Source organism: Stylophora pistillata, chromosome 1 (genome assembly GCF_964205215.1).
Source record: "Stylophora pistillata chromosome 1, jaStyPist1.2, whole genome shotgun sequence".
In the NCBI taxonomy this organism is placed as follows: Eukaryota; Metazoa; Cnidaria; class Anthozoa; order Scleractinia; family Pocilloporidae; genus Stylophora; species Stylophora pistillata.
In genome coordinates this window covers 37,904,573-37,914,629 of record NC_142519.1, presented here as the reverse complement: position 1 = coordinate 37,914,629, position 10,057 = coordinate 37,904,573, and the positions used below count along the sequence as shown (strand labels likewise).

General features: G+C 37.1%; 1 protein-coding gene and 2 long non-coding RNA genes across 4 annotated transcripts; 2 read left to right on the top strand and 1 right to left on the bottom strand.

The window, feature by feature from the left end:
• The first annotated feature begins 2,682 nt into the window (after window positions 1-2,682).
• Window positions 2,683-4,880, top strand: LOC148742366 (uncharacterized). Its single transcript, XR_015999551.1, has 3 exons — window positions 2,683-2,730; window positions 3,249-3,341; window positions 4,034-4,880. It is a non-coding gene; the product is annotated as an uncharacterized LOC148742366 (long non-coding RNA).
• Window positions 4,739-8,910, bottom strand: LOC148742365 (uncharacterized). Of its 2 annotated transcripts, none has more exons than XM_088755709.1 (4): window positions 8,609-8,910; window positions 7,427-7,500; window positions 6,259-6,361; window positions 4,739-5,154 (listed from the first exon to the last, which is right to left on the bottom strand). In XM_088755709.1, exons 1-2 carry the CDS (start codon window positions 8,908-8,910, stop codon window positions 7,464-7,466), a joined length of 339 nt encoding a protein of 112 aa, XP_088611835.1. In that variant the 3' UTR covers window positions 4,739-5,154; window positions 6,259-6,361; window positions 7,427-7,463. The 2 variants fall into 2 exon arrangements, with proteins under 2 accessions (XP_088611835.1, XP_088611841.1); XM_088755715.1 differs by having other exon boundaries at window positions 6,259-6,358.
• Window positions 8,911-9,068: 158 nt separating this feature from the next.
• Window positions 9,069-9,731, top strand: LOC148742364 (uncharacterized). The gene is made up of 2 exons (XR_015999541.1): window positions 9,069-9,208; window positions 9,528-9,731. It is a non-coding gene; the product is annotated as an uncharacterized LOC148742364 (long non-coding RNA).
• Window positions 9,732-10,057: the final 326 nt, after the last annotated feature.

Sequence of the window (10,057 nt, the reverse complement as noted above, 5' to 3'; positions counted from 1 at the left end):
AAGAAAATGTTCAGTCACACTCATCTCGATTCTAGAAGTATTCTATGTAGCTCTTTTTTGTAATTAAGTTCCTTTGGAGGCTGAGTAATAATTTAAACAGAAAAACTGCAAACTCGTTGTAGTCAGTCAATTGCTCAGAAAACGACGCACAACGTTTCGTTCTTCTACCCTAGGTTTTTTCCTCTTATTTTTCTCCGGCAGTAGAGAAAAAACTCTAATTGACTCATTTTCAATAACAGAGTTATAACAAAAGAAAACTACAAGATTACCTGAATGGGTATTGTTTCCTTTCTCTGCTAAAGTGTTTTTATGCCACGGTCGCTTTTAATGACAGAACAAATATTTTATTCGTGCATACATCAATAAAACCCTAACAGATGTTTCAAGCCGGTGGGGTTATACGTAAGCTACCAACATAAAGGCTCGACATATAGTTATCTCACATAGCTCCTGAAGAGGAGTTTTTCAGCGTGTTTAATCATGCTAAACTGGAAAAAAAAAATAAGAGAAAAACAATGCTCAAACTAGCTAGTTATGGCTAAAAAATGGCGTGAGTAATTTTTCAGAGCTGGGGGAATATCCACCTCAAAATGAAGTGAGCCTCTAGCCTTTCTAATCATATTACCTTTCTTTTACGAGTTTTCAGACGTGTCTTCAGCTTTTATAATTAGCTTTCCAAATGCCCAACTTTATTTTGGAAAGGAAGTTTTAACACACGCCGATACTTCCTCCTACTCTGTACATCGAAAGTGACATACCTTCAACTTCGTAAACAGTAATCGATTGTAAGATTCAGTGTCTAAAGTTAAGTGCATTTGCTGAAAATTGTTATATGGGTAACATATCTTAATCAGTATTAAAGAAAATAAACGCCTAAGCACCATTTGTTATTTATAATCTGGGTTACCTTATTCGTACTTAAATTCGGGGTCGTTAATTTCGCGTTTTTTGCGATTGCAAATAAATCACTAAAGTAAAGACCCGCGCATGAATAAATCCTCGCAGAATATAAACAAGCGATAACTAATCCTCTTTGGAGAATTCAAATCGCAGAAAAAAGTTATCAAAATTTGCAAAAACAACATATACAAGATATGTGTCAACAAATACACAAATGGCTAATTGCTCTTACGGGTAACTTCTATTCATGTTCTATCTTCTGTTGTCAAATGAGGTTAATTTGCAAAGATCTGGCTTATGGAACAGAGAATCCAGTAATCATCTTCATTAAATGTTAAGACATTTTGCAAAATATTTGCCTATTGAAAAAGCGATCATAAAACGCTGCGAAGTATTGTCTCGCCAAAATCGCGAAATTAAGTACCCGAGAAATCGTAAAAAAAAGTACTCGCGAAATCAAGTAAAATAAAGATCGTTGGGTATGTTTACAATGTTTCTTTTTGCCCGAAAATTGTGGGAAACCATGATCGAGCCGAAGACATCACTGAAATATTTTAATTTACTTTCTCTCCTACCAAAGAACCTAACGCAAAACATATTATTGTTCGCCTAACTTTTTCATGATTGTTCAGCTAACGGGACGTTTCATATGGATATCAGGCTTGTTGACGAGTTTAAGTAATTGAACATGGACTTATAGCTTACGTATGCACGCACGTGTGTGTTTAAGTGAACGCAAGGGAAATAAATGGGAAATTTTAGGGGAAATGCTTGTCTCAGCTGGGGTTGTCCTGGTTTTAGTGGCATCAAGGCTTTCGGCGTAGTCGTTTACCTCCTATACAGTAGATATATTTGGTAAACTGTGAATCTTTCCCAGACTAGTACAGTGTTGGGGCGAGTCCAGGGGTGGTTCGGGTGGTTGAGTTGAGCCCCCAAAACTTTCCCTCTAAATGCTGGAAATCATGTTTCCGAAAACCTGATTTTCAAAATCTCCCGAACCCCCCTGGACTTAATCCTGGATCCGCCCCTGAATGGGAGACCATCTCAGTCACGAAGGAACAGATATACTACAAAGTCACAACTGAAGAAAGCGAGAGAAGCTCGGCCATAGGCATAAGCAGCCTACACTTGTAAATTATAATGAGAACTCTTCGAGCAGAACCAAATTGTCTAACAGACATCAACATATATAAAAAGCCCACACAGATGTTTATAGCTGGTATTTGATCTTTGCGCAAGCAATTGATAAACGTAAAGTCTGTTTTATTTTTAATTCATTTGAGAGAGCCAAAGTGTCTTTTTTTTTTATTGACAGGCACAAGAAGCTTTAAAAAAATTTAACCGGTAAGTTGAATATGTAACTGTTTCGAAGAAGACAAACTAAAATAAAGTTCAACCTATTTTAGTTGCTAGCCACAAGAATGCTTATTTCCACCCAGCATAATCTTAAAAGTTAATCTAGCTCTCGAATATATTATTTTTGGTTATTGAAAGTTTTAACTTTTTTCACGTTAAGACATTTCGCAGTTCAGTTTGCTATCAATGTAATACTCCTAATTTATAAGTGCTATCAAAAGGTCGTTATCTCTTGAATTAAATGTTCAAAACTGTAGTAAACTGAATAGTCAATCATACTTTTACTTGCACGTGTTTTGTGAGTATTTGAATAACAAAGGATTTTAATTTGCGATCAGAATTAAATTTTTGGGAAGAACTTGTCAAAATGTCAATGGAGCATTTGTTTTGCATAATACACGTTTTACATATTTTTGTAAAAGTATAAATAGATACGTCCCTCGCTTCAAAAGTCAGAAGAGAAGGCACAGAATTGTAAGTAGTTTGGTGATTTTCTTGTAACTTTTGTAATTCCTGTAGTTAGTTGTATCTGTAAAATATTGTAATGTATATATTTTCTTTCCTTTGTAGTTTGACAAACACTTGAAACGTAATTAAACTCAGTGTTTGTTTAAAAATCTGCTTCGTCGACGTCTCTTCCGAAAGGATAAACATATACCCAATTCAGCATCTCATTTTCCTCAATGGTTTATTCTTTTCAATTTCCTAGACCGAAAAAAAACAGCTGAAGACCTTTTTCACGTACGATAAACAATTCATTCTCATACAGTAGCTAATACGTAGCCAGCAAAACCGGCGTGTTGTTTTACGTTTTCAGCCGTGAGGAGACGATCGTGAGGCGGGCACGAAGTGTGAGTCGTATCGCGTGAGGGGGGGAGCGTGAAAAAATTCACACCTGTACTCATGCTATTATTCAAGCTTTTACGCCCCCAGACACCTCCTATCACTAAGCAATCACAGCACACATAAATAAGGGATGGCCTTTTTTGCAGGCCGCACCTGGGGCCAATACGAGAACGACCACCGGTGAGATCGTCCCACTGTTCAACAATGACTCAGATGCAGGATATAGATGACAAATCATAGTAAGACTCCCACGAAGACATATGCCACCCGCTCAACTTAAGGAAAATACTTTTAGATTCTAATCTGTTTGGAGTTGATCTGAATGAATGGGACGCATGTCATCTTAGGCATACATGAGTTCTCCCTGACAGTAACGCCACCACCCATTTGTACGGTACTCTTGGTTGGGTAGAGGTATTTTAAAGTAAAGTGCCTTGGCCAAGAGTATTACACATGACATGGCCTTCACACAAAACCTTTCAGATAAACCAGAGCACAGCCCACCAATAATAACTCCATGTTGCTGTATCTCCCTCGTGGTGAACACTGCCACAGAAATGTATCTGTATTTTAAAGTTGAGTGCGAAAAAGATGGGTACGAGTTTGGTCGCGGTGTACGGTGGAAAACTCTTGCCTAACAAATATTTCGCATGTTAAGGAAAAATGTGGGATCCCATAACTAAGGTTTACCAAGGCAGCCCTACTAATTACGTGGGCATTTATTAAGTAATATAATCTCCGAAAAGCGGTTGCCTAAGGTGGAATTTCACTATGTAAGCTCCTGCAACTCCACGCCAGTTTCCTAACAAGAGCCGAGTTTTGTGTCGTGAATTAGGCAACTTTGGTGACCTGCTCGGTCAACGATGGTCTATTGAGAAACACACTCGAAGTAATAAGGTGATAGAAATGCATCTTGTTATATTGTTTGCAGATGCTGAACGTGTTCGCTCAAAAAAAACATCTACCAAACCGTGCAATGGTGGCCCTTAATATTTTCGGCGGGAAAATTAGTGACGGCAGGGACTGCCAAGTAAACATTTCTATAAACTGCTGCCCAACTAACCGTGGAATATGCAAGGTCTTCTTCCCAAGAATAGATGTTCTTGATTGGCTGCATTTCTATGCCAGGACGAAATATTACAAAGAAGTGATGATCTACGGATGTGATTTGAATCCAAATGGCTGCGACAGATCTCTTAGTTGAAATTCCGTTTAAAAAGGGTGAGAAACTGAAGGGTTGAAACTTAGCACGCACTGCGCACCTGTAACACCATCCCATCTGCCTTCCCCTGACCCATTCTCATCCTGGTTTTTCATATTCAGATGTGTTTCTCTTCCTTATTTCGCGAAAAAAATTGCTTGGTTTTGGTTGTTTATTTGATTTCAAAGCTTTTTAAACTTTCACTGGGATAAAATGACTTTTCTTGACAATTATATCTTAATGTATGATGCAACATCACAGCCCCTGTGCTGACATTATTACCTATGTACCGTAATCAGAGCCGTTGAAGCCCAAGTGATTCTGCAGATATTAGTAGACCACATGTTCTTTTAAAACCAGTTAAAGTGATGATGTTGACGAATACAGTTTGACTGATTCAGAAAGACAGAGATTTAGAAAACCAAAAACACAACGGCAGGTTCACTCGATTTATTTATATGTGTCTCCTCTATAACAAAACCACCACAACTCGCCAATTTACAATTCAAATTGTATTTTTAGCTGCGCAGGAACAATGTCTGCCAGAGAGGGCATTAAATTGTTTTTCTTCCGTCCATAGAGACCTAGCTGATCACGCGGTATGCTCCATCTTTAGCTTTTTCATTTACTGAAAGGCGACGTCATCAGCCTCCGTGTGATGGCACGAGGCGTCTTCCGCAGGAAGCAAAAAGCTGGAACGTCTTAAGAGTTATTTTTAATCAGTTTTACAGACGATTCTCCCTTCAATGGACATATGGAGAAATAGGACATGTTACCCTTCCACGGGCCACCTCAGCTGCTCTTAAGGTTTTCAAAACAGCTTGCATCCATTTTACGAGCATTGAATCCGGCTGGAGGGGATAAGAAATACGTAAATACATTGTAAGATTAAAACGAAACAAAACAATACAAAGAAGTACAAGTTAAATGAATAATATAACCTTCCCAGTATGAAAACGAACACAAATGATGCCTTTCTGGCCTCGTTCTCCAGTGCAAAGTTCAAAATAATACATTATCTCAAGCGAGGTCAGAGAGGCTAATTTAAATTTAAACAAAAGAATATTAATCCGGCAGCCATTTATGAAAGTGGTCAATGAGTAACAATAACATGGCCTTGGTGCGAAATTAAAAGAAACCACACAAACTACATGTCACTCACAAAGCTGTAAACTTTTCAAGAGACCCCAGGGCTGTGGGTGAATCTGAAGTGATTATTCAAGAAGCCTGACTGTCAATGAACCCTTTACAACCCAGCATTAGTATTCATGATATTCTCCACACTGTTCTCTCTGCATTTCCTATGATACTGACAAGAAGAATTTGTTTGCCAATCAGGAGCTTGTTGAATTGGTGATTAGAATTTCCTTGATTCTCATTGGAGCTTTACTTTTGATTTTAGGGTGATACTGTGAGGAGAAATTAGAACCTAGTCCCCCTCAGGGGTTTAACGGTCAAAACAATTTAGAGAGGCTTCTTCATTTTCACATTTAGAAAATGAAGGAAAAAGTCATATAATAATAATCAGACTGCTTGGAAGGTGTAAGTAAGCTCAAATGAAGCATTTTATAGGAAGGATGTTCATTTTTTGGTCAGGTTGACCAAGGACGAGAATAAAGAGAAAAGTATTGTCAGCGATAAACACAGATAATGTCATCATTAGTAAACTTGGAAAGAAATTAGTGGAGGACCCAATTTTGTTAATTAATTCAGTTGCAGCTGAAGCATACATGTGAGTCAGTAAGTTAGTTATTAAACACCTGTCATGGTTTTTTCAATTGTTTTCCACTGCTACAATTGAAAATCATTTCTTCAGCTGACTACTTAAATACTCTTTCACCACCATTTCAGCAAGAGTCATTCAAGGCTTGATGTTCATGACCATGTTAAGGATTTCCACAATTTTCAAAGGAAATTAATTAAATAAATGATCTTTTCTGAGATGTTAAACTTACCTAAACCCTTTTGAAATGGTTCCAAAGGTTGATCTTGAAAGAAATCACAGACAAGCACCACCAAATCATCTATTATTCACTAACTGATAAACTGTGTCATCTACTAATAAAAAAAAAACAAAAAAACAAAAGAAAACAAATGAACAAACCAAACAGAAAGAAAAAAAATGCTTGAGTGAAAGCAATTCAATTTATAACATAACCAAAGTAAAGCACGCGCTCTGATTGGTCAATTTAGCATCCCCCATTTGCCCATGGGTGTACGCTGCTGATGTGAGCAAATGCAAAGACTATTTTTCCGCGCGCGCTTGTTTTTTTCTGGTCACGTATGATTTGTTAAACAAAAGGGAACTCTTTAACTACAATGTGTTAATGTTATGTTATAAAACAAATGGTAAACACCACAGCGTACACTATTGAGTTATGGATGCACTTGGGAGGTTTGCTAAGCACTCAAGAAGCTAGAGTCGCTCGAGGCGATCGCCTCGAGCGACTCTCACGCTTCTTTTAGTTGGGCAGTCTACTACCAACTGTCAGCTACAAAGCCACATGTTGATAGGTAAAATTTCGAGGCAAATCTGATCATAGTATTTAATAAATAACTCAATTTGTGCTGCAGATGAAAATCAAGCAATGCACCAACACATACTGAAAAATGTAACAGCCCTTGCAAACTGAATTTCCAGTTTTCTGGGAATTCCAGGGAGTTCTCAAAAATTCCCAACAATGTAAATAAGCTCTGATTTGAAAAGCTTGGAATGACTGGGAATTTCTGGGAAAGCAAGGTTCCAGTTCTGTGAGGACTTGAAATTCCTACGAATTACAAGGTATTCTCAGCTATACAAACTACTTATAAGTTGAGAAGGGTGGAATTCTTGGGAATTTCTGCATCCAAATAATTCCAAGAAATTCTCAATACCGGGAACCTGAAGGTTTTAGGACAAGAAGTAGTTTTGGAGGCTTAAAACTTTGGTTCAATAAAAGGTATGCCTTACAAAATATACCAAGAGATATATTACATACTTATATGTATATGTCTATCATCAAATTTATTTTTCAAACAAAGTCTTTGCAAATCTTAACATTAATAAGCATTTTTTCATGAAGCAGCTGTCGATTAAATTGTCCATTAATCCAATGTACTCGTATCACAGATTTGCTTTCTAACCTTCAAGGCCTCGTGGATTCCATGATCATAAAAGTTCCTATTGTGATGCAAAATGTCTCATCTCCACAGATGTGCTAAAATCATAAAACATAAACATAATCATAAACAGAGGAACACTTCAGAATGTGCACATCCATTTATGATAATAATAATAATAATTTTATATTTATATTGCACAAATTAACATGTGGATATGATCAAATGCGCATCACAACACTTTTCGGGGGACTTTGGCCGGACTGCATCAGCAGTTTACAAACAATCGAAGGAAACTTATTTGAAGATGCCCCCTCCCCTCAATTCCCAGTAAACAGGCCAGACCACATCACAGCAATCTCGTGAGTGGGTTCTTTAAAAACCCCTGCCTAACCAAATTAACTAATTACTAGATCCAGCAGATGGGACCAACGGTTTATTCGTCCTTATCCAAGAAGACTAGAATGTCTATCCATTTCTTCATATTATAGAAAGGTAGCACATTCTCCTCAGTTATTTTAAGACCTTGAGTCTTGGTACGGCCGGGGCTCGAACCATCGACCTCGACCTCCTGCACAACAGTCCAGCGCTCTAACCAATTGAGCTAACCTGGAGGCGGTTAGCTCAACTGGAGAGCACTGACTACTCTCTATGAAGGTAAGACAATTTTCTTTTATTTATTTCACACAACTTTACATTTACGGAGCTCAAAAGCAAGTCCAACTAAACCACTATACAAACTCTTGAATAATCCACTGTGAAAGAGCCTGTGGCAGAGTTTGGGCCACCGATGCCTTCTCTTGTACAAATGTTTCTTCGTTATGAGACGCACTTGACTCTTTTGGCACCACTGCTGGTTCAGTGGAAACGAAAGACTACGGAATCGAGATGGCTGTGTCGGAACATGTTGCGATCAAACTTTGTTTATTTGGGTACTGGTACACTGTGATCATCTAGGTATCTCTTATACTATCTGAGGCTATCCTAGCCAGTGTATCAATTACTGAATTGTATATATTGTGTTTTAATGTATTTATCTTATTCTCCATAACTATTTCATTTTATTTATTTATCTATTTTCTCGTAGATATTAGCATTTTTTTTTTGGCTATTTTAAATTCGAGATGAAATAAAGGCTTGTTGTTGTTGTTGTTGTTGTTGTTGTTGTATTAAAAGTTGTGATTGGATTGCTATGTTGTTTCTCACCTTTTGCCGTGAACACAACTCAAGTGGGTTTCGAGTCTTTGTTTCCTCCACAACTTTTGGCCACAAATCGTGGATTTGTAGAACGTTCGATTCTTGTGAATTATTTCTACATAGAGTGAGTTCACATCGTTATTTATATCATCGTCAAAACATGGATCCAAGGTTAATCCATCGTCCAAAATCAAAGAACTGTTCAGGGAAATCAAAATGATGTTTGGGGCTTCTCTTGTGACCGCAATCGGGCAAGCCAGTGGATTTCGTTTACTAGCCAATGACAATTCCCAAAATATCCACGTGATCATGACCGTGATCCGAAACAAAGAAAGTTCCGTTTGGCGCTCATCTTTGAATGTACTTTTCCTCCGTTCATAGCTTGTGCGTGAAGTTATTTCTTTTCTTAAATGTTTTGCATCTCTAAAGATGGGTTTTTAGCGTTGTTTAACGGAAAGACGAGAAAAGCGTAAGTATTGTAAATGAAAAGCAAGTCGTTGGCGCCGTGGAGTTAAAAGAAGGGACTACAGTAGACATATCATGACTACCTGGTACGTACAAACAAGGATCGAGCGGCCATTTATAAAGCCACGATTTTGAAAGTTTGTGGTGAGTACAAATTGCGATGTTCGGTTCGTGATCAAAAATCGAATCGGTCACTTGCATGTTAGCTTACGCTTTACAATGAAATAAATCTATCAGTAAGCTAAAGGTTCCAGGATTATTTTAGTCACGTTTGACAAGCTGCGAGCCCAGCAAAAACAAACAGCCGCTGAGTCTGCAGTTTAGGATTACTTCATTACAATTTATTGTTACAGTTACAACAAGATTATCATTAAAAAATAAATTGTTTAGCGGTAATGAAGCCCATCACTTCCAAGAGTGTTAAGTAAAAATTGATTAGAAATCTTTGAATTTCAATTTGCAGAATCACCAAAAACAAACAGTATAACATGAAAATGCTGCTTGACAGCTTACATTTGAATGTTAACGCACAAGTGTTTTATCCAAAGAAGTTACAACCACATAAAATGAAGTCAAAGCCAGCTGCCTCTGGAAGGAAAGGGTTAAATACCATTTGTATCATCATCCAAAATTAAATGATTCAAATAAAGACATTGTTGGATTGATAGTATTTATTGCAATAAACGTAATTCATGTTATTGTATTTCATGCAAAAGAATCAACAGATTTTATTCACAATTTATGTCAAACTAAATTTAATGTTTTATTAGGGATATTTTAGATGAATAGCTGTAATATTAGAAAGGATAATTTTATGAAGTTTTCAAGAAAAGACAAAGAAATCAAATTCCATCCTAATATTACTACATGTTGATGTAAATATACCATAGGAAATATTTTACATGTTAAACTTAAAGCATGAAAATAAATTTAATTGATTGCTTGAATTTTATCTGGGAGCTAATGCATGTATTTATTTTATATTAGTTGCCT